Source organism: Phyllostomus hastatus, unplaced genomic scaffold, assembly GCF_019186645.2.
Source record: "Phyllostomus hastatus isolate PE091 unplaced genomic scaffold, TTU_PhHast_1.1 phas_scaffold_182, whole genome shotgun sequence".
Classification (NCBI taxonomy): Eukaryota; Metazoa; Chordata; class Mammalia; order Chiroptera; family Phyllostomidae; genus Phyllostomus; species Phyllostomus hastatus.
The window spans coordinates 20,382,169-20,405,523 of NW_025334013.1; the positions used below are offsets into that span (position 1 = coordinate 20,382,169).

Sequence of the window (23,355 nt, forward strand, 5' to 3'; positions counted from 1 at the left end):
TGTGAGGGTGTATGTTTTTTAGAGTCACCATTGAATGCAAGGTTCTTTTTTTAAAAAACGGATTTCAGAGAGAGATTTGTTGTCCCACTTATTTATGCAGTCGTTAGTTCCTTCTTGCATGTGCCCTGACCAGGGATCAAACCCGAAACGGTGGTGTATTGGGACAATGCTCTAACCAACTGAGCTACCTGGCCAGGGCCTGAAAGCAGGGTTCGATTCCACAGTTCCTTTTCCCTTTGAGGAACAATTAGATCTCTTCTTTCTGATGGTCTCTACCCAGTGAGTAGATATGATACAGATGCAAAAGGAAAGCTCCAGAACTGATAATACAGTCAGGCACTGGAGGTGTGTTTTTAGCTGAGTTTCTAGCAAGTTCCAATTAGAGTGAAGAATGTACTTATCATTCATCTCTTGAGAGATTCAGAGAGGCTAATGATTTGCCCAGGTCACACAGGTAGTTAAACACAGAATAAGGACTTGAACCTCTGATTTATAACTGACATTTTGGTCTTTTTCCTTTGGGGTCAGGTAGTTTGGAGGGAAATGTTGGCTTTCCTCTTTCACAGCAAAAAGAGATCTGATCATGTTTGTGTTTATAAACAGCAACATACCTCAGGGAAAGAAAAACAGGTAAATGTTTCACAGAGCCATAGAAAAGCACTTGTGCGAGTTCACTCTGCCTCCTTCCTTCTGACACCACAGGCTTGGATAAAATTGAGTTTCTCCAGAGCCACGAGAACCAGGAGATCTACCAGAAGGCCTTCGACCTCATTGAGCACTACTTTGGTGTAGAAGATGACGATAGCAGCCTGGCTCCGCAAGTGGATGAAACACAACAGCAGTTCATCTTCCAGCAGCCTGAGGCCCCCATGGAGGGCTTCCAGCTATAATGTCTGCCTCCGGGGAGGGGATGGGATGGGAAGCACCACCAACCAGTGGAAGAGCAGCCCTCCGGTGAGGGGGGAGCAGCCCCCACCGTCAGCCACCACACACCTCTGCTGCCCTGGAAACTGTGCTCTTGACCTGCTCCACCCCCTTCCCTGGAGGGAGCACCCTCTGGACAGACAGAACCATCTGAGGCTCACATTTGGGTTTTGTGACAAGAAGGGGACGTGTTGGGTTTTTCTTCCTCACACTATATTTTGGCTGCACATATGTCTTTAACCCAGGAGCCCAGGGGTAGACAAAGGAGGACTGAGGTAATCAATTTTGCACCTTTTTTATTTTTATTTTTTCTTTAGTGGTGACTTTGTTCCCTTTATCTTCCTTCATCCTTCCCAGTTCTCTGCCCTGATCTGTGTAACTCTTATCTTGGGTACTTGAGAAGGTGGAATATTCCAGAAGTGGGGGTGGGACGGGAGGGGAGAAATCCAAAACAAAGTGTTCTTGCTCTGACAGAATATTAATCTTGTATGCTTGGATTGAGTTATTTAATTTTTTTTCTTTTGCACATTTTTCTTGTATTAAGATTGCTCTTTCCAAGAACCGTGAGTTCCTGGTTTTAGGAATCCCAGCTGCCAGCATTGTCTGGGACTAGAGGCTGAGGGGGCAGGTCACTGTGAGACAAAGGCCCTTCCTTCTCTTCCCTCTAACCCCTTCCCAGACCTCTTTAGTTTGGGAGATCCCCTCACTCTCCTGGGGCAAGTACACCCGTGGGAGTGGAGGGGGGGGCGCAGGCCTTTCAGACAGGGCTTCCCATGTGTCGCTACTGATCCCATGTTTCCTACCCACCTTCCAATGGTGCGACCCAACTTCATTTGTTTACTTGAAACTTCCCCTCAGAGATGAACGAGCCTCTGAGGTAGCTGTATTTCCTCCTAAGCATGAGACAAGGGGCTCTAGTCCTTCCTTCTCCCGAGGAGAAAGTCCTTGCTCTGGTGACCCATCGGTTGCAGAGGAGGTTGGAGCGAGAGTGTCCTGTATTGGGATAGCCAGGGATCCCTGCCTTTGGCCTTTCTTCCTCTTCTTCCTCTTCCATAGTTGGATCATGTATATTTTACTTCTAAAGGAGAGAATGTCAAAAAGTTCTGTATTTTTTTATATTCTGTATATTAAGTAGGTCAATCTTAATTGGTCTCGAGAGGAAGAACTGTTGTAATTTCTATAAGTAGGATACTGTGAGGAAGACCAAAAGGAAATGTGGAAGCTCCCTCACTCAGGAGGCCTGAGCTTGATCTTTTTCTTCTCTGCTTGGGTTCCGGGCCCCCACCTGGGACCAGCTTCAGCTCTGGAACCTTTACACAGCAGGTCAGCCTGGTCTTATTGTCCCAGCACCTGAAGGAAGCAAGGATGACCCAGGGTATGGTGAAGTCTACCACTGTAATCCTTATTGCTGAGCATCCCGCTTGCATCGGGAAACCCAGAAGCAGTCTGCCTTCTCAGATTTGGTGTCAAAGGCCCTTGTTCACATAAGTTAATGTACATGGTTCCTCTGTTACTATTACAGAAACGTGGCAGCCTCAGGTCTTTTGTGATTTATTGTTATCTTCCCTGTTTGGGATCCTTGTACCTGGTTTGGGTTTTGCCCTTCCTTCTGACAATTGTAATCCTAATGTCTTTTTTTTCCTCTTTGAGTAAAGTGAATGCAGTGCCACAGTGGCCTGCCTGTGCTTTGGTGGATTACATATGAGAGTAAAGCCCAGTTGTTGGGGGGTGGGGGTGGAGAGAGTTGTCAGCTGCGTATAGACCAACCCTGAGGAGGCACAGTCTGCCTTGCCCCTGCTGTGCAGCTCCGGTCAGGCAGAGGTGCCCCGCTCAAGGTGTTTCTTCCCTTCCCCAAAAACAGTGCCCTTCTCGCTCCCGTTTCTGCACACCTCCTCTGTCTCAGGTGAAATCCATGCCCCTCTACTTACAGATCTAAAGTTCAGGTGCTCACTGTCAGCCATTGGTGTTGAATTTGCCCCTCCTTCTAGTGTGAGATCCAAGTCCACAGCCACTTTCTGAGAAAGGTGGTTTGGGCAAAGCTTTTCACTGAGAAGTCACACCAATGCTGGACCACCTTAGTGAGTCAGATGCTGCTCTTCGGCTTGGGAACGACGACTGTCAACCTCCAGTCTCCCAGGCAGGCAAGAGGCAGGACCTTTTTCACATGGCCTGCGGACTCCATTACAAAACTGTTCTACAGTTCAAGGGAAAACTCCCCCCTCCCCCCACCCCAACCCTTGTCCAAAGGGGAAAGCACTTTACTAGGATCTACTTTGTACATCTCAAGCAATAGTTAAGTCCCTGGCATTGGGGCCAAATTCTTACTGTGAGACATACATATCCTGCTTTTCCCAACTATTCCCCAAAATCTATTTTTCCTTTTGCTCTGGGCCCTGTACCAGATGGAAGACTTTTGATCCTCAAGCTGCTGCTTAAAGTCGGTTTTCTTTAAGGACTTAAAAGGCTGAAGTCTCCCAGGGCACAATATGAGGACAGATTTCTCATCAGATAAAAGCGGCCTCTAGGAGCTTTCCTTCATTACTGTCTTCCTCAACGTGTTTTCCCATAATCTTCCTCCAACCCCTTTCCGTCAACAGATGAAGTTCTTCCAGCCCACAGAGGGAGTGACATCATCATTTGAGTCTCCTCCTCTCCTTTGGCCATCTTGGAAAGCAAAATAGTATTTCTTTAACCACGGCTTGACAGCCACTCTTCATGGGCAGCTCCCGTCGGACTCCAGACCCTGGCCTAGCTGAGGTCAGAGGCTTTCTGGTAGATTTCCGAGCAGATGTAGCAGGGATAGAGGGCTGCCAGCCTCCTGTAGGGAACAGCCTGATGAGACATGGTTTTGGAGTCTTTGTACTTTGTCACATGGCTGGTATGTCCATTTTAAAATCTTTGGTGGGGATGGAGGTGTGGATTAAGGGGACAAGGAGCCTTTTTCTTAGCTAAAGTATTCAGATCCTGTTTTGAGTAATGCCAGCTATTCTTTATTGCCAGCCCCTCTAGGCTTCCCCTCTCCAGTTCGTCTTCTAGTACTAACAGGATCTCTGGTCTTAGAAGCTTGCCTTCAGTTCTGAGTGATCCCCAGTGGCTACCCGGCCTTGAAGTTGACCATACCTTCTGCTAGAACCATGTTGTGGGTTCCACCCTTAGCTGGCCAGCCTGGTTATGTGGGTCATTGGGGACAAATGACCCAAGGAACAGGAATTGATGACGTCAGCTTCCAGAGGGCCTTGTTCCCCATTACCTACAACGCTTAGATTTGTTCCTTCTACTCTCTTTGCCTTGGAAGCTACTTACCAGGGGCCGCCCCCCCCTGGGTTTTTGGTTTTTGTTTTTTGGGGGTTTTTTGGAGCTGAACTGCACAGATTATAGCTGCTACTGTACTGAGTCAGGGAAGAGCAAAGGAAGGCTCTCAGGCATAGACTTTCTATTTCTCTCAAGCCAAACCAGCTTAAAAGGAAGAACGGTCTACAGAGTGAAATGGGTTTCCATTTTCTCGTGTCTGCCTGCCTTTTCCCTACATTCTATTTCTAGCAGACTAGGAGGGAAGACGAATGCCGGGCAATACTTCCCTCCTCATCTACACATGCCTCTCTGAATGCCTCAGCGCGTAGATGTTCAGGCCACATCTCTTCTCCCTGAGACCCACTCAGCTTGGTGTCCATCGTCTTGGGTATTCTGTAGATTCATCTTATGGGCTCAGATTCTGGATTCTCAGTTGGAAGCAGAGAGTCACATTCTCCAGGTCCCTATACAAACTATAGGGACCTTTAGGGAAACCAGGCTGGCAGGGGGCCTCAGGAATGTGTATGACCACCTGCTTCCTTGGCACACTAAACCACAGGAAAATGCTCATAACCAGTAGCAACATCTTCTAGATAGGACTATCCTAGGAATGAGTGAGTGTGAGACTGCAAAATCACTCACAGTAGGTTTTTTCATAGCCATTTTAGGGTTCTATTCCAATCTTGTCCAGTAATTTTTCTCTTACCTTTTGGGTTCTTTTGTTAGACCAACAAGCTGAGAATGTGGCCCTGTGGGGATCCATGTTGTGGGCACTAGCTACTCTTTGGCCAATGCTGTCATAAATGATTCAGTCATCCTGTTGTCCAGCCACCAGCCCCAGCCCCAGATTAAGACCATAGCAAGGGAAGAATTTGAGGTCAGTACCAACCAAGTCTGAATTAAAGCTGTTATTTTTTCCTCTGAGGGCATTTTGCCTCAGGTCTGGGCTGTTTGCAGAACCAAAACTGGGTATGAGAGAAGAGGCAGCATTAAATTTTGGGCCCAGAACACCGCAGGGGGGTTTGTGTAGTGTGTAGTTTGGGCCTCCCTCGCTATTTCTGGGCCAGCCTGGCTGCTGATGTTCACATTAGAACATACCTGAACCCCTCTGCTAAATGCTAGTCCTGCTCCCCTATGTAGGTCAGATTATCAGCCCCTGGGTTTGAGGACAGAAAATCTTGCTATGCCCTGAAGGAAATCAAAGCTCCGATCCTGAGACAGGCTGGGAGCCTCAGACTCAGGGGACGGCTTAAAGAGTCCATCCACCTCTATGAGAACCCTCAGGCCCTGTGGTTGGGTATTGGCTCTTTAGCCAGCTTTTGTGGGAACTGCCTTTGATTGAACCACTAAAGAAGTGAAGGGGTTATGAAGTCCCAGCCACCCAAGACGAACCGGATGGCCCTCGAAAGCAGCTTGGGTTACTAGCTACAGACCCTAGGAAGGTGAATTGAACCCTTTTTCTCACTGGCTTTTCTTTCTGGATCAATTTGCTTTTAGTTTTCAAAGAACTATAAACTCTGGCTATTTTCTATATTCTCAGGACCCCTGGGTAGACAGATAAAGCTTGATTTCAGAGCAGACAGAGGCCAAGAAACCGTGGCATTGAGTGCGCTGAGTCCAGACAAATGATATTTATATACACATCCAAATTTGAAGAGAAATGTATTTCTTTAGGTTTCAAACACTGTAATAGATATAAAGCAAAAATAAAAACCTGTTGCAAAGTTCTAACTTGTCTTCTTTGGGATGATCCTAGACTGGATTTTTTTGAAGTGAATGAGGAGAGGGTATTTAAACTTCTGGGTCTAACAGTGGAATTAAGAATTGCAACAGCCTACTCCTACTATAAAGATGTTTTTTAAAAATCAGCTTTATTGAAATATAACACATACAGTAAATGGCACAGTAAAATGTACATTTTGGTAGGTTTTGACATATGTACCCATGAAACCATCACCTCAATCGAGATAGTGAACCATATCCATCACCTCTAAAAGTTTCTGCATGTCTCTTAGGAACCCTCACTCAACCCCCAGCAACCACTGATCTGCATTTTGTCACTACAGTTTAGAGAGCCCACAAAGGTCATACAGCTCACAGACTAAGTTTGAGAACTGAGGAGTTCTTGAACTTAATTTGCTCCAGAAAACTGTTAAAGTGATTTGTGTGAAAACTGAATTTCCTGTTGAAACTGGTCATACAGGTATCAATCATGAAGGGGTGGTCAGGTAGAGAATTGACACCCAAAGTTTTGTTAGACAACTGAGACACTTTCCTGTGAACAACTTGGACAGGAACCAAACTGTTCAAGAACCAGTCAACTGAAGTTTGTACTTGCTTTGGTTTAGATCCATCCTTTTTTTTTTTTAGAATTTTATTTATTTTCAGAGAGGGAAGGGAGGGAGAAAGAAAGAAAGAATCATCAATGTGCGGTTGCTAGGGGTCTTGGCCTGCAACCCAGGCATGTACCCTGAATGGGAATTGAACCTGTGACACTTGGTTTAGATCCATTCTTAAAGCAGCCAAAAAGTTGATTCAACCCAAAAGAAGGATTTTGGTTGGCTGATAGTGTGTTTAAGGTTTGATATGTTGCCAACATTTTAAAAATTAAAGGCTGGGTAGCTCAGTTGGTTAGAGCATCGCCAAAGTTGCAGTTTCGATCCCTGGTCAGGGCACATACTAGAAACAACCAATGGATGCATAAATAAGTAGAACAACAAATTGATGTTCCTCTTTTTCCTTTCCTCCCTCTCTAAAATCAATTTAAAATAAAATATAAAGTAAAAATGTCTTATCTTGAAAAATATCTGGCAATACCAGTCCTGAACTTCTGCTTAAAAATCTGCAAGAGCTCTGTTTGACCACAATCACCACCATTCCCAATGGTCTCATGGCAGATTTTAATATTGTTGCTATTTCCTTTGATAGCAAAGGAGCAAGTAACTTTTTAACTCATGTTTATAAAATTTTATTCCTTGCATACTTCACTCATTACCCAGCTGGCCCCTGAAAGCCACTGTTGATCCTTATGACATTACTCCACCTCTTACTTTGTTCTTGGTTATTATGTTCTTTACCTGCATCGAACAGCTTCTTCCTATGGAAATCCATCAAGACCTGATTTATATATTAATTCCTCAACAGATTTCCAACATGCTTTTCCAGAAATAATCAGGCTTTGGTTTCTTGAGATCTGGATTTCAAAACTTCTGGGCTTGATTTTCACCATTATGTTATTATACCATCTCACCTCTCAGTGTTACCTGGTAAACGTGAACTTGTGCTGCCTAAAGGAAGGGAAAGACCATTACCCAGGAGTCCCTCACTGGGAAAAAAACACAACATCTTTTTTTTTTAAAGGTTTTATTTATTTTTAGGGAGGAGAAGGGAAGGAGAAAGAGGAGAGAAACATCAATGTGTGGTTGCCTCTCACGTGCCCCCCACCAGGGGCCTGGCCTGCAACCCAGGCATGTGCCCTAGACTGGGAATCCAACCAGCAACCCTTTGTTTTACAGGCCCACACTCAATCCACTGAGTCACACCAGCCAGGACTTTTTCTATTTTTCTTATTGAGAGATTTGTTGTTGCATTTTAACATCTTTTTTTAAAGATTTTATTTATTTTTAGAGAGGGAAGGGAGGGAAAAAGAGAGAAACATCAATGTGCAGTTGCTGGGTGTCACGGCCTGCAACCCAGGCATGTGCCCTGACTGGGAATCAAACCTGCCACACTTTGGTTCACAGCCCGCGCTCAATCCACTGAGCTACACCAGCCAGGGCAATATCTTTTTTTTTTTAATTAAAAAAAATTTAGTTGTACTTTTTCCATTACTATTTATCCTCCCATAGCCCCTTCCACCTCCACCCACCCACCCCTGCAATCACCATACTGTTGTCCAGAAGTAATATTTCACATCCTAAGGTCCCTAAAACACTGCTGATTTGCACAACAATTAAAACATTCTCTGCCCCCAGAAATCCTAGGCTTTAGGCCCAGAGGATTTAGCCAACAGATCTTGTAATGTTCATTGATTTGCTGCCAAATAATTTCAATGCTTAATGCTGTAATAGAACTCTATATCCATGCGTTGGGAGCTAGGACAGACTGCATGCGGAGCACTGGAAGACGCTGAAGTAATCTTTGGGCTGGGCTTCAAAAGATTGTTTTTTGCCAGAAAAGTATTTTGGAAGCTGAATAGCCACTGCAAAAACCTGGAAATAATAAAAGTATATCTGGAGCAAAAATACCGCAGAGGGGGTGGGCAGGATTGGCAGGAAATCGAAGCCAGGCATGTACGCATTAAATTCTATGAATGTGGATTGTTGGTTTTCATTCCATTATCTATATGCAACCGGATAAAGAATTATCTCACATTTGGAGAAAAGTTTGACTTTTTTTTTTTTTCCACTTTTATCCCCTGTGCAAAAGGAGGGTGGGTCAGTCCGAGAAAAGGCTCAGGAGCCTGCTGAGGCTAAAGTTCTTGGGTCCCCTCAACCCCTTCCTAAGAGGGACTCGTGCTAGTAATGGAGAGGGGGGAAAATATACTTTCACAAGTTTTTAGTTAACTCCTCCTCAGGGTAAGTGGGCCATGAGGGTTATTCCTTCTAAGTGGGAGGCAGGATGCGCAGGAGTTCGGACTTCCTGCTCTAACCACTCAATAGCGATGTGACCTTGGAAAAGTTATTTAACATTTGCTTACCGTCCTCACCTGTAAAATAGGAATAACAAGTAGTACTTATCTTGATGAGTAGTTCTGAGAGTGAAGCTAATACCTAACGGTAAAACACGTCGTCAGCACTCAGAGAACTGCTATTGTTATTAAAAGCTTCTATTTGAATACGGAAGCCCTGGGGCCCAATTGAGGCCCTGGGAGAGAAAAGAATGCCTAGTCACAGAGCAAATGAGTAACGAAGTTAGGACTGCAATAAAGGTCTCCTGCTTCCCTGCCCAGTATTCTGTCCCTCGTCCTCAGCTCCTAGACGGCCATACGTGTTCACAACAGAGAGAGGAAGGGTAGTGGAAGTGTGCAAGAGAGAAGAGCCAAGCGCAAGGCTTTCGGAGCTGAATCAGTTTCAGAACGATAGAAATGAAGTCGAAGCGGAAGCCTGTGCAGAAGGGCTGGCTCCTTCCGGACCTCCAGAGTATCCGGCTCCTGGAACTAAAGCCCTTTCTACTGCATTTTGGGAATTGGAGTTCATCCCTGGTGCGTGGCGGGACGTGTAGTCCTTTCCCCTCCCCTCCTTTCCAACTCGCCTGCTTCAGCGGCCGCTTCGCTTCATCTTTCCCGTCAAGCCCCGCGCGAGCGCAGACAATTGATTGGCTGCGGGAAGCAGGCGGCTCTGCCGGCAGCGGTTACCCAGGGTTTCCGGTGCGAGACCAGAGCGGGCGAAGCCGTCAGGACGTCGGTGCTGGGGTCCGTACCCCGAAGACTAGAGGGACAAGGCTATCAGTGGGTCTGTATTCCTCAGCGCTTTCGCCCAGTAGGGAGAATCACACAGATTCTAAGCGAGGGCTCAAGCCGGGGGGCAGGGCTGAGGTTTGTGCGCATGCGCGGGCGGCCGGAGGGCGGGCGGTGCCCGCGGTGGGAGGACGCGCGAAGCGTAGGTGGCTGTGCGCGCGAAGGTGGGGGGGGCCCACGTGGAACCTGGGAGGCGGGGGAGGGACCGGGAAGCGAGCGTTCCGCCACGTCAGTCACCGGCCGCGAGCCAATCCCAAGCTTAGCGGATTCTGAGGGGGCCGCATTGTGCCGGGAAGAGGCTGCAGGAAAAAGGAGGCCTTTCCTCCTCCGCTCGTGAAGCAGCTCCCCGAAAACCTGCCAGGGCACACCGGACTCCCCTGACCCGCCAGAGACCGGGAGAACCCTTGGTTCCCTCCGGGGAAGGCCGGCCAGTTTGTTTTAAGAAGCTTTGTGCATCCGATATCGGGATTTCTTTTCCAGGCTGGGAATTTCGAAGTCTGGAAAACAGCGAGAGTGCTTGTTTCTATAGGATCTGCTCCTCACCTGACATTGCAAACCACAATGAAGAACCAAGACAAAAAGAATGGGGCTGCCAAACAATCAGGCAACACTTCCAACCCAAAAAGCAATCCGGGGCAAGCGGAAGCAGGAACAGGGGGAGGCCCGGGGCTGCCGAGCCAGTCGGCCTCTGCGACAGAAGCTGAAGGTTCCACCAGCCAGGCTCCGGGGAATACCGAGGGTGTGTGCCAGCTCTGCTTTTCCAGCGGCCAGGGGGAGGAGTTTGTGGTGCACCGGTCTAGCTCCTGGAGTTAGAGGGCCGTTTTTACCCAGAAAGAAGAAAATATAGAATTGAGGGGACCACAGTGCTGAGTGTGAGATCCCCACCGTGTCCTAGGGATGACAGAATTAAATAGGGTGGCAGTCACCATTATTTAACACCAAACTGCAAGTCCGGATTAGAAACACCTCGTGCAACAGTGGGTAACTACTCTTTAGACTTGAGGCATTTCTGGAACTTTTTAATATCAAGAAATTATTTCCTGGGGAGGAGAAGGGGGTTGGCTAGGCAATGAGGTCCTGCTACAGGCCATCTCTAGGTGGTGGATGCTTTACCTACTTGGTTTCTTGTATACTCAAAACAAACGTGGGTGGTAGTGGGAAATAGTCATGTCGTTTTATGGGTAAATAAACTGAGGCTCTACAAAGTTAGGTGACACTTAAACCAAACCAGTAAGTTGGGGCCTGAAAAATCTTTACCAGTGGTATAACCATCTTATTTCACGCTCTGCCCCTCATCCTCTCCTGCAGTAGTAGCACAAGTCAAAACTGCTCAGTCTGGGGCCCTCCGTGATGTCTCTGAGGAGCTGAGCCGCCAGCTGGAAGATATCCTGAGTACATACTGCGTGGACAACAATCAGGGTGGCCCAGGTGAGGATGGCGCACAGGGTGAGCCTGCTGAACTCGAAGATGCAGAGAAGTCCCGGACCTATGCCACAAGGAATGGGGAGCCTGAGCCAGAGACTCCAGTGGTCAATGGTGAGAAGGAGACCTCCAAGGGGGAGCCAGGCACAAACGAGATCCGGGCAAGCGATGAGGTGGGAGACCGAGACCACCGAAGGTCACAGGAGAAGAAGAAAGCCAAGGGTCTGGGTGAGCAGAGGGCCATTACTTACGAGGCGGATGAGGGGAGGGAGTTTGGACTTGACACTCCTTGGGCTGGCCTGCTCTGCTAGGATTCACAGGAAACCCTGTTTCCCAGAGCAGTGTATCCCACTGGTTTAATCATAGCCAGGGCGTGGGGCCAGGGACAGAGACGTGTATGTTCACTGCATAATGGCTTCTGGCCTTGGGAGCAAGTGAGAACCAAAATCCAACCCGCTGTCTTGAGAAAACAGAAAGCAGGGGGCCTGGCAGCTAGCTTTCGCCAGCTAGCACCATTTCTAACCTGTGCAACCTTGGACGAGGCCTTTCTCCTCCCTGGTCCTTAGTTGCCACTTCTCTGTGGTAAGAGAAGTGGACTAGACCAGGGTTGAAAGCTCAGATAAGCCAGGCTACCCAAGAGAGTCATCCAAAGGGTTGGCTGACACTTGGTCCCAGCAAGTCGATAGCATGCAAAACTGCAGGTTTAGGCTAAACAGCCTTCCTTTTTATTTATTTATTTTTTTTTAGAAAAGCCAAAGTTACATGCAATTTCTAGATTTTTAACAGTTGGCAACTGATGTGCTAGGAGCCAAACAAAACCCATCTGTGGGGTGGATTTGGCCTATGTGCCGGTGATTTGCAGTCTCCACACTGATGATCTCTTCCCTCCCAGGGTTGCCACTTCAGAAGCCTGGTGTTGCGCCATGTATGTGGCCCTCTATGTATGTGGCCCTCTGGGGAAGGAAGAATGTGGCTCAGGCACAGGCAGTGGGTGAAGTCATTTGGGTAAGGGTGGAGGTAGGGGGCCAGTGCGTATTAAAGAATCAAAGTTAGGTGGTATCGTACCCATGCCTTAGTGCCTGCTCACCCACCCCCTGTCATCCTAAGTTAAAGAAAGTTTTTTTGTTTGTTTGTTTCTAATTTTAGGGTTAAATATTGGAAGGTATGTTCATTTGAAAGTTCCCTGTTTGGCTACCTCTGTTGATAAATTCTAAAGGAGAGTGCATTCTCCTTTTAAATGCAAAAATTGCACTCTTCCTCTTACTGAAGGACCTTCCTTGCATTGAACAGTAATGGTGAATTCACAGGTGGGACACTTAGTAAACCTGTTGGCAGAGCAGGCAGAGTTCCCCCCCCTCCCATTTCTGGTGCTCACCAGGGAAATTCCACAGAGATTCAGTCATTCATTTAATGTGCTTGTTGAGCATGTCCTCTGTGATGGGCACTAGGGGCAGCAGCGGGCTACAGTGATAGGCAGAATTAAGTTGGTCTCAGCCCTCAGGGAGCACACAGACCAGCAGGGAAGGCAGCCAGTTCAACAAGCAAATATAAACTATTGATAGGAGAGGACTGTCTCAAGGTAGAAGAATATGGGCCCAGGCCTGGAAGGCACTCCCAGAGAAGGGGGTATGTGGTACATGCCTTTGCTTCCTGTACTTTGCAGGAAAGGAGATTACATTACTGATGCAGACGTTGAACACGCTGAGTACCCCAGAGGAGAAGCTGGCAGCTCTGTGCAAGAAGTATGCTGAACTGGTCAGTTCTCCCCCTTCTCCTTGCACCATCTCTGCCTTGGGAAGTCAGCACACCACCCAGCATGGGGTTGAGGGTACAAGGGCAGGTGGGTGGCTTGATTTCCATTCAACTGCTTTGAGCCTTTTCCTCATCTAACTCAAGGGTCAAGTCCCAGCCAGCCTCTTACAGGCTGACAGTAAGAGGAGAAATTTCATATTCCATTGGTAGAGACCTAGCTGCTTGCCTGAGTCCCAGATACCATGTCACCCCTCCCCTGTGTTCTTCAGTATGCCTCTCCTCCAAATATGGAAATGCCTGGTGCCATCATCACACTTAATAAAATTAATCATGTAATATTCTCTTAACACCCAATCTATAGTTAAACTTCCCCAGTTTAAAAAAGTCAAGTTTGACCAAGTCAGGGTCCAAAGGAGGTCCATGTATTACATTGGGTTGTTACGACATTTTTTTCTCTCTTTACTCCAAAGCAGTTTTCATCTTACTGCCCTGCTCTTTTTCCTACAACATTGACTTACGGCAGATCATTTGTCCTGTAGAGTACCCTCCTTTCTTGCTTTGTGGTGGCATTTCACTTGTCCGTTTACCTCCTTAAAGAGGAAGTTAGCTCTAGAAGCTTGATCCAAATCAGGTTCAAGTTTTTTGATAAGAGTTCTTTGTGGGTGGATCACTGGAAAAACAGTGTAGTCGTTCCCCATCAGAGTTTGAATTAACAGATTCATCCACTGAAGGTTATTGCCTAATTACTACTTAATTTTAATTTCTGTCATTCCATTCACATTTATTAGCTGGAATTCTCCTGTAAGGAACTTTTCTCATCTATAAAATGGGGGGAGTCATACCTGCCTGATGGGTTATTATGATGCTTAAATAAAGCAAAGGATATGAAAAAGATACCACTATTTCAGAATGATCCAGCCACGGAAAGATCAATGGTGGCAGAAGAGGAGGAAGTGAGTTGCTAGAATGATGTTCTAGAGGAGATGGGGTCCGTTGCACCAGGAAAGGGGTTTGCTGTGGTGAAAGGCAGGGCAGGGTCCTCGTGACAAGAGGACAGGTGTAGGTGGGCTGGCAGGTATGGAGCTTGTGCGCCTGCTCCTCTGATTGCTTCTGTATCCTCAGGGGGGATGGAAATGATCGTTTTAGCCGGGGCTGGGGAGATTTGAAGAGAAGGATGAAATAGTTGTCTATAAGAATGTGAATAATATGAGAAATGTAGTAGAGCTACTAGGCAAACCAGGGGCAGTGGTGGGCGTGAATTTTAAAGTGAGATTCTTTTTTTTTTTTTTTTTTAATTTTATTTATTTTATTTATTTATAGAGAGGGAAGGGAGGGAGATAGAGAGAGAGAGAGAGAAACATCAATGTGCGGTTGCTGGGGGTTATGGCCTGCAACCCAGGAATGTACCCTGGCTGGGAATTGAACCTGGGACACTTTGGTTCCCAGCCCGCGCTCAATCCACTGAGCTACGCCAGCCAGGGCTAAAGTGAGATTCTTTAAGCAAGTGCTGCTTCAGGGTAAGCAGGGTAAGCTTCAGTGGCGGGTAAGCAGGAAGTTGATATGCTAGGTTTGGGATTTTTCTGGAGAAGAGGGACGAAAGAATTGAGGGCTTAAGGAATCTAAGCTGGGTGAGAAGGTAGGTGATTATTTAAAGGAAAGTGGAAGGGCCTGGCCAGCATGGCTCAGTGGGTTGGGCATCTTCCTGCAAAGCGAAAGGTCACCAGTTCGATTTCTGGTCCGGGAACGTGCCTGGGTTGTGGGCCAGGTCTCTGGTTCAGGGCTTGTAAGAGGCAACCCATCGATGTTTTTCTCCCTCTCTTTCTTGCCCCCCCCCATCCACCCCTTTCTGAAAAATAAATCTTTAAAGAAAATGAAAATAAAGGCAAGTGAAAGGTTGGTTGGGTCAGTGGATTAAAGGTCCATTAGGGCAGTAGATCTTCTGGGACCACAGATAGTGATCAGAGCGGATGGGCTGGGAAGATAGGGGCAGTGCTGGCTTGGGGTGAGATCCCGGAGGTGAGTATGGTTCTGGGAGCTGAGGCAGTGGCCGACCGGAATGTGGCTGGTCCGCATTCCCAGATGTGCTGTCAGCGTTAAATACTCATCGGGTTTAACAGACCTAAGGAAAAGGAAGGCTGTAAAATATATCAAAATTTTTTACATTGATTATAACTTGAAATTATAATATTTAGATATTAAAGTTAATTTCACTTTTTACTTTTTTTAATGTGGCCACTAGGCAGCTGTAATTGTACATTTGAGCCGCATTCTGTCTACTGTACAGCGCGAACAGGCTCACGGGAGATGGAGCTAAGCTGGGAGAGGATGAGGCTAAGGGGAGGTTAAGGACTGTGAGGCCAGGGAGTCAGACAGATTGTCTGTTGATAATGAGTGAAAAGGCCGAGATGATAATAGGAATCGTGTTGAGGAAAGAAATGGTGCACCAGTGCTAAAAGTCTTGGGGTCTGTTGAACACGGGTAGCACATGGTCTCATCCGAGGGCCTGAGTGTCTCCAGAGTTGGGGTATGTAATGGTCTGAGAGCTTTGTCCCTGGGGTCAGGGCTGAGAGGAAAACGGGGTCTGCTGGCCTTGTCTCAGTGTCCATCTCTGTACCCTTGAGGTAAGGGGCCCTTTGGTTATTGTGAGGAGCATATGGAGCACCTCTGGAGTCAGGGGAGACGGTCAGGTCAGCTCAGGAGACCCTGGATCGCCATGGGGAGAGCCTCACCGGGCACTTACTTACCTGTCCTCCTGTCCCCAGCTGGAGGAGCACCGGAACTCCCAGAAACAGATGAAGCTCCTGCAAAAGAAGCAGAGCCAGCTGGTACAGGAGAAGGACCACCTGCGCGGCGAGCACAGCAAGGCCATCCTGGCCCGTAGCAAGCTCGAAAGCCTGTGCCGGGAGTTGCAGCGCCACAACCGTTCCCTCAAGGTAGGCTGCCTGGGCCCCATGTCAGCTGGTTACCTTGATTTCCACTTATCTTTGGTGGCTTTCCTCTTAAAAACTAGCATAGGCTTTCAGTGTAGAAATAGGTTTCCCTAGTAATGCCCTACCTTAGCAAGAACTACTTAACCATTTGACGTGTACTTGTATTAGGCAAGATAAAGGTTAAGGAGCAGATCTGGCTGGTGTGGCTCAGTGGATTAAGTGCTGGACTGCGAACCAAAAGATTGCTAGTTCGGTCCCTGGTCAGGGCACATGTCTGGGTCGAGAGCTGGGTCCTCAGTTGGGGACTTGCAAGCGGCAACAGAGCGATGTTTTTCTCCCACTCTTCTCCCTCCCTTCCCCTCTCTCTGAAAATAAATAAATAAATAAAACCTTAAAAAGGGGGGCGCTAAGGAGCAAAGAGAACCCAAAGTGCAGGCCCTCAGGAGTTTTCCGTTCCATCACAGTCCCCAGGTAAGCTGGGGTCCAGCGCCAGCCCACAGCTCTTCTTCCAAAGTTGGCCAGTCAGGAGTGTGGGTCCCTCAACCTGTTCTAGGGTGGGGTCACTCTGGTTAAAGCCTGGTTACTGTCATGACCTCCAGGTCATTTACGTGCATATATCCTTTTATATATTTCTCATACAATTTGGATCAGTAATATATGGTGTTCTGCAGCTTGCTTTCCTTGTCTTTTAAAACGTTACAATTTTAATACAAATTTGATGTAAGGGGTTCAAAGGTGACAGAAGCATAACAAATCAAAATAATAGCCACCCACCGTCCCGAACCCCAGTGCCCAGCAGAAAGCACTGGGATGTAAACCTACTAATGTATAAGTTGAAGTGCAACCTTTTCACTTTCCTGTCTACAAATAAAATCTTACATAGTTTTTAAAATGAGAATATTGTGCATGTATTGTTCCACGTTCTCTGCTGTGTCCTCACTTGACACAATGCCTTCTCTTCCCGTGTCATTTTTTATAGGGCTGGCCCATTCTTTTTAACAACACTGTTGTATGGATATATTATATTTCTTAAGTGTCCTAGTTTAGGTATTTTAGGTTGTTTTCATTTTCTGTATTAAATATGGAGAGCTACAGTGAAAGTTCTTGTTACATATGTGCCTGGCTAATTATATAGATTTTAGCTATAGGATAAATCTCAGCAGTAAAGTGTCTGGGTCAAAGAGTGTACAAATTTTAATAGATTGCCCCAGGTTGCCTTCCCACTAACAGTGTCTGGGTGCCTATTCTGCACAGCCTCGTCAACCCTGGGTATTACTGAATCTTACCTACTTGGTTGCGGGTGGAGGGGGTCAAAGATGAAAGTGCGTTAAAATGCGACTACTTAATAGGTCTGGAAGAACAGACTTTAGGAGATCCAAAGTTCTTTAGAAGGGCAGTTGTATGTCTGTCTGCATTTTTCTAGAGAGAGAGTGTCTCACTGCACATCACCTGAGATACAGAAGGGTCCATTAGGAGCCCCATTGCATGACATCTTGGGACCTGGCTACTCCTCACTTGAGAGCAGGGAGGGCTATTGACAGAGATCATTCTGGGCTAGTCAGGGGAGCCTTATAAGGCTGGTGGCTGGGGAGTAATAGATGATGGAGCAAGGGCTGAATTCTCTTCTCAGGAAGAAGGTGTGCAGCGGGCCCGGGAGGAGGAGGAGAAACGCAAGGAGGTGACCTCCCACTTCCAGGTGACACTGAATGACATTCAGCTGCAGATGGAGCAGCACAATGAGCGCAATTCCAAGCTGCGCCAGGAGAACATGGAGCTGGCTGAGAGGCTCAAGAAGCTGATTGAACAGTATGAGCTGCGAGAGGAGGTGAGGTGTGCGGACAGCCGCCATAGCCAGGGGAGTGGGGGAGGTTCTAGGTGTGTGGCGGGCGCTGGGACAGCGCTCTCCAGGCTTCCTTCCATTCTCCTGCTCTTCCTCCTCCTTCCTTGCGGGGGAGCAGTATTGTACATCCTTGTGTAGACAAGGAATTGAGGTCAGGAAAAGAGAGTGGCCCGCAGCCACAGGAATACAGATCCACAGTGTCTGTCCTAAATGGTAGGGCCAAGTGTCTCGTAGAATTAGAACTGTTCTAGTGTTGGGATGGAAGTACGCTCCTGTTCTCTGTATCACACAGCACAACCCCAGCCAGGCCTTGCTTGTGGCAGCACCCCCAAATCAGACACATTAATGTTTATGCAATTTCAGAGTGCATGCACCTTGATCATAATTAGCTGTACAGAGGTACAGGTCAGGTTTGTCTGCCAACTTTTGACAATTTCAGTTTTTGGAATTGTTTAGATTTTGAAATCACAGGAGAGGAGCAGGACCTGTGGTCAGTGATCAACTCCAAAGGCTACATCCTCTTGATCTCTTGCTGCTCTGCTGCCCCTGTCCCCAGAAAGGGCAGGATGTCACTGCCTTGGCTGGCATTGGCTGCTTCTCAGGGCACTTGAATCGTTCTCTTTGGTCCCCACGTGACGGTCACTTGTCTGTTCTGGGCCTCTGTTTCCTTGTCATGAAAAGGGAAACTGGCAGCTACCTTACAGCTCCAGACCAGGCCGCTGCCTAGGCCCTGGGGGTGTGGTGATAGATAAGTGATAAGTGGGTTAGGCAAGACCCTGCCTTCTTGTGCGCCCAGTCCAGCGTGGCAGTCATTATGTGCAGGGCCTGGAGGGGCGTCCCCTGACCCACCCCGTCTTTTCCTATACTTTGTGCTCTGGGAACAAGGCTGCTTGTGATACATTTGGTTTGAGAGGAGTTGGTCTGGTTCTTGTCCCTTAGCACTGAGAGACGTGGAGGTTTCCTGAGCCACCACGTAGAGAGGCACCTACTTCAAGAACCTGAGGACTCCCTTCCTCTCCTGCCACTCCCCACCCTCACTTCACCCCAAGGCAAACAGTAAGACTTGGGCCTGCCTGCAGAGGTAGACATATGGCAGCCCAGGCACTGTGCTCCTCATTTACACCCCCACGCCCAGTCAGAATCAGGCCCTGCCGTCCTGCCCCTTCTGAGCCTCTGGACTTCAGATCACAGGCTACTGAAATTCATCATGTCCCAAACTGGACACATGTCCAAGCCACCTTCCCTTCTGATTCAAAACATACATAAAATCCCCACATCCCGTTTTTCAGTTGCTTTCACCTTTGAAGTAGCACTCGAGTCCACCACCTTTGTGCTCTCTGTTCTCTCGCCCTGTCCCAGTTCCCAGGGCTCCTGTAGTTCAGATAGCCATTGCCCGAGATAGCAGGTCTTTGCCTATAGGTAGAGCAGAGCTCTGCCAGTGGAGCTGAGCTGTTGTGTCAGCAAGGGTGTCGTTTTTGCCCTTTTTTCCCACTTTCAAGGGAGTTAGGCTACAAAAGTGAGGGTTGTCAGCCGATGGATTGATCTTTCTTGGGACTAGCAATTTAAATATTTTTTGCTTGGCTTCCTGGGAGCTGATTTCATCCACAAACCGCTGTGCTCACCCAGGACTGACTCAGTGGAAGAGAAATAAAGTGAGGTTGGGAAGCAGACTCTCCAGGGACTTGGGGCCCACACCCTGCGGTACACACGGGAGTCCAGCACATCGGATTGAGACGGAAGGCTGGGCGGGACGTCTGCAGCCGCTGGGCCTCCCTGAGAAAGGGAGCTCCTGACAGGTGGACCCTCCCACCATGCTTTCCTGCAGCATATCGACAAAGTCTTCAAACACAAGGACCTGCAGCAGCAGCTGGTGGACGCCAAGCTCCAGCAGGCCCAGGAGATGCTGAAGGAGGCAGAGGAGAGGCACCAGCGGGAGAAGGATTTTGTGAGGCTCAGGCCCTGGGACTGGGGGGTCTTGGAAGAGGTGGGCTGGGTTCTGACTTAGCTCATAGTCAAGTTTATATGGGAAAGGTTGCTGCCTGGCCAGATCAGGGCACTGCTTCCTCAGATACCAGTCAGAGCAGGAAGCCTCCGTGGGTTCTGATGTGTATGGCAACACGCACGCATGCACGCACACACCACAGAGTCCCTTGAGGCTTCTGACAGGGTCTAATGTCCTGTCTCGGAAATAGCTCCTCAAAGAGGCAGTGGAGTCCCAGAGAATGTGCGAGCTGATGAAGCAACAGGAGACCCACCTAAAGCAGCAGGTGAGACTGTGTATCCTGACCCTGTGCCCCCAAGTTCCCCTCACTGGGCCCCATCCTGGGGGAGCAAAACGGGACCCTCATTCTAGGACTGCCTTGATTGCTGTGTGACCTTACTGAATCTTTGTTCCCTCTGGACCCACCCAGCACCTGTGCGTTGGTGACCAGGTGGCTGGGTGAGCTCAAAGGACTTCATTCCTAGTCAAAAGTGTTGTGCTGCTTTTGAGGAGGTGGAGACAGATGGTGGTTTTTAATTCTATAAATTATGCTTAATTCCAGAAAAAAACATTTGAAAACAAACATAGGCTGGTACATCTCTCCACACCATGCCCCCCTCCTTTCTTAGAAAGTAAATAAAAACTTTACTCTTTTAAAAGAAAAAAAGGAAGGAAAGAAAGAAAGAGAAAGCAAAACAAGAAAACAAACATAGAGGCAAAACATGTCACCCCAAATTCTCCTTTCTAGGCTTCTGTAAAGGAAAACGGTGTCTCAGTAGAACTGTTGGGTCAGAGGGCCAAGGGTGGGCCTGAGTCTGTTGATAGTGCCCACAGGGGAAGGTCGGTCTTACCTGTGGGCTTCTTTCTTACCCAGCTTGCCCTATACACGGAGAAGTTTGAAGAGTTCCAGAACACTCTTTCCAAAAGCAGTGAGGTGTTCACAACATTCAAACAGGAGATGGAAAAGGTAACACTGGCCCAGGCTGGGTGTGGCTACAGGGGCACAGACAGTGTCCTTCAGGATGGGGGACCTCACTGGGGGCTGTTCACAGTCACCGTGTGATTGGGGCCAAGGGAGGGGCTCAGGAGGGGTCACAGCCTTGGGCCCCTGTCAAGGAAGTGTCGGTGGTATGTGCACCTTCCAGGTTTTCCTGGAGGAGGGACTCTTGTTATTTCTTGTTAGGAGCGGTGGACATTGAACTTGAGAGGTCCTAAGGTGGCACAGAAAGCACTGACTGTGTCCTGTAAAGCCTTGCCTGCCCTCATGGGACCATTCCCCACCTTGGGGATACAGATACAGATAGTCTTGCACCCTGACCATTTCCTCTGTCTGTCACATAACCCAGATGACTAAGAAGATCAAGAAGCTGGAGAAAGAAACAACCATGTACCGGTCCCGGTGGGAGAGCAGCAACAAGGCCCTGCTGGAGATGGCTGAAGAGGTGAGCTGTGTGCACCCTGCAGCCAGGGGTGGGGGTTGCGGTCACTGAGTGTTGGGCTGTTTTCTGTAGTTCTAGGTGAGTGATGCAGCTAGCATGAGGTGGGGCCAGGTACATTTGTCCGGGTCCAGGGTGCGGCCAGCTTTCCCCAGGTGAGGCCAGTCACAAGCCTATGGTGGAAGCAAAAAATAAACTGAAGAAGGGAATAAAGGAGCCGGGGAAACGAGGGGTGCTGATGATGCATGTAGTGTGTATGCGGTGGCCCTGGTCACTTGGCTTTGTGGCTTGAGATGTAGGAGAGTAGCTCAGTGCTGGGGCAGCTACTGCAGCCAGACTTGCCGAATGTCTTCAATACGCCCTTTATTGAACCTTCCCTGCAGACCTGCAAGGTTGGTGTTAGTAGACCAGTTTAACAGATAAAGAGGTAGGCTCAAAAGCCAAATACTTTGCCAAGATCATTTGGTGGATAAATGGAGGAATATATTGTCTCTAAGCCATTCCCCTCCCCTACACCACACTGTCCTCAACTAACAGCTGGGTCTTGGTGTAAACCAGGGCTGTTTACTTGAAAGGAGCCAGCTTTGGACTCCAGTCTGTTCCCAGCGTTGTTAAAGTGTGAATGTTTTCTACCAAGTGGCAGTGTCAGGTGGAGGGTTGATGGCAGGCCCCCTTTTCTCCCTAGAAAACACTCCGGGACAAAGAGCTGGAGGGCCTGCAGGTGAAAATCCAGCGGCTGGAGAAGCTGTGCCGGGCGCTGCAGACAGAGCGCAATGACCTGAACAAGAGGGTCCAGGACCTGAGTGCTGGCGGCCAGGGCCCCCTCACCGACAACAGCCCTGAACAAAGGCCAGAGGCTGCCACTGCCTCCAAGGAGCAGGGTGGCGAGGGGTTGGGGGCCCAAGCACCTAGCCCCCCAGGAGCCACAGAAGCTCCTTGCTGCCCTGGAGCACCAAGCAGAGAAGCATCAGGCCAAACAGGGCCCCAGGAGCCCGCCTCCACCACCGCCTAGGGAGCCTGGCCCCGGGGGCATGCTGGGAAGGGTGTGAGCAACCCAGCCAGGCCTGTCCTGTGCAAGGCTCCCACTGCTAAGCAGTTCAGTGCTGAGGCCCAGGGCGCTCTGACCTCACTGGCATCTGACACTTTGCAGTTTTGAATTTTGTGGGTCAGTTTTACATACATAGGACACGTGCAAGGCCTCATGCATTTATATCTGTAAGTGTAAAATAGGCTTGCATTGGAGGTGGGGTGTGTACAGATGAACACATGGCTCTTCTGTGAGCTGAAGAGTCTTAAAGTGGAGCTGTCATCTGTAGTTGCCTTCGCAATGACCTGGCAGGACAAGTGACTTGAACATTTCCCTGCCTGAGTTGAGGCTCAGACCCCTCCCTCCCTGCCCTTCAGGGATCATAACAAGTGACACACCCAGGCCTTGGCCGTGTTTCTCTCGTTAGCAGGGCTTGGGTAGCTCTGGCTCTCCTAGCTCCCCTGGAAGCTCCTTTGCTGTTCTTAACCTGGAGGGGGTCCCCAGGCAGAGCCTTGGCGGGGCACTCAGAGCTGGTGATAAAACCACTTGCCTGCCCAGGACAGCGACCTGGAGAATGTTTCTGTGCGGGATGGTGCGCTGGTAGGGAGCCCCTTGGGCACCTCTTCTCCTGCCCTGTGGCAGTGTCAGGACCAGGCCAATGATGCTTCTCAGTAGCCTTATCATTCACAGGTGCCTCTAGCCTGCACAAATGATTGACGAGATCACCCAAAGGATTCTTTCTGAAGGTTTTTGGTTTTTGTTTCTGTTGCACGTGACAGTGTGTGTGTTGAGGACCTTCGGAGGGAGAAGTGCTCTATCAGTGGTGCCTGGGTTCCTGGCCTCTAGTGACCCCCACCCTCCCCACCCACCTGGCACCTCTGTCATGTTGGTGCTTAGGTTTCCCATCTGATGGAATCAAACTGTAGCAAGAGAAAGGAAAGGGCTTCTGATGGTTTTACCACAAGCATCCGTGTGGGTCTCAGTCCTGGAGGGGCCACCGTCAGCTCCCACCGCCGCTGGCTCCGTGCAGCAGTTGCTGAGCCCCAGGGACCAGCTGTCCCGGCTGGCTCTGTGGGTCTGTTTCTGCTTCCTGCCCCTGCCCCAGTGTGCAGGTCTTGAGGTTTGCTCTGGTTCTGTTGTCCAAGGAATAAGATCTGAGGTGTGTCCTTGACACCCCACTTCTTGTGTGGGAGCCCCAGCTCCCATCTGACAACTGATGGGTAAGAATGAGACTCAGCAATTGACTGAACCCCAGAAATCCACAAAATGGCTGCAGATATTTGTGCCAGTCGTC

General features: G+C 48.7%; 2 protein-coding genes across 5 annotated transcripts in view; both read left to right on the forward strand.

The window, feature by feature from the left end:
- The window catches only part of KPNA6 (karyopherin subunit alpha 6), a 43,001-nt gene extending 37,059 nt beyond the window's left edge, over positions 1-5,942 (forward strand). For both annotated transcript variants that reach the window (XM_045858611.1, XM_045858610.1), the window contains exon 14: positions 703-5,942. In XM_045858611.1, the coding sequence (XP_045714567.1) occupies positions 703-890 (188 nt within the window). In that variant the 3' untranslated portion in view covers positions 891-5,942. The remainder of the gene's footprint in view (positions 1-702) is intronic.
- Positions 5,943-9,531: 3,589 nt separating this feature from the next.
- On the forward strand, positions 9,532-23,355 carry TXLNA (taxilin alpha). 3 transcript variants are annotated; one of them, XM_045858522.1, is made up of 11 exons: positions 9,532-9,668; positions 10,154-10,412; positions 10,982-11,323; positions 12,759-12,850; positions 15,610-15,780; positions 17,408-17,602; positions 19,443-19,562; positions 19,810-19,884; positions 20,473-20,565; positions 20,945-21,040; positions 21,720-23,355. In XM_045858522.1, exons 2-11 carry the CDS (start codon positions 10,235-10,237, stop codon positions 22,044-22,046), a joined length of 1,689 nt encoding a protein of 562 aa, XP_045714478.1. In that variant the 5' UTR covers positions 9,532-9,668; positions 10,154-10,234; the 3' UTR covers positions 22,047-23,355. The 3 variants fall into 3 exon arrangements, with proteins under 3 accessions (XP_045714478.1, XP_045714479.1, XP_045714477.1); XM_045858523.1 differs by having other exon boundaries at positions 10,203-10,412; XM_045858521.1 differs by lacking the exon at positions 9,532-9,668 and having other exon boundaries at positions 9,910-10,412.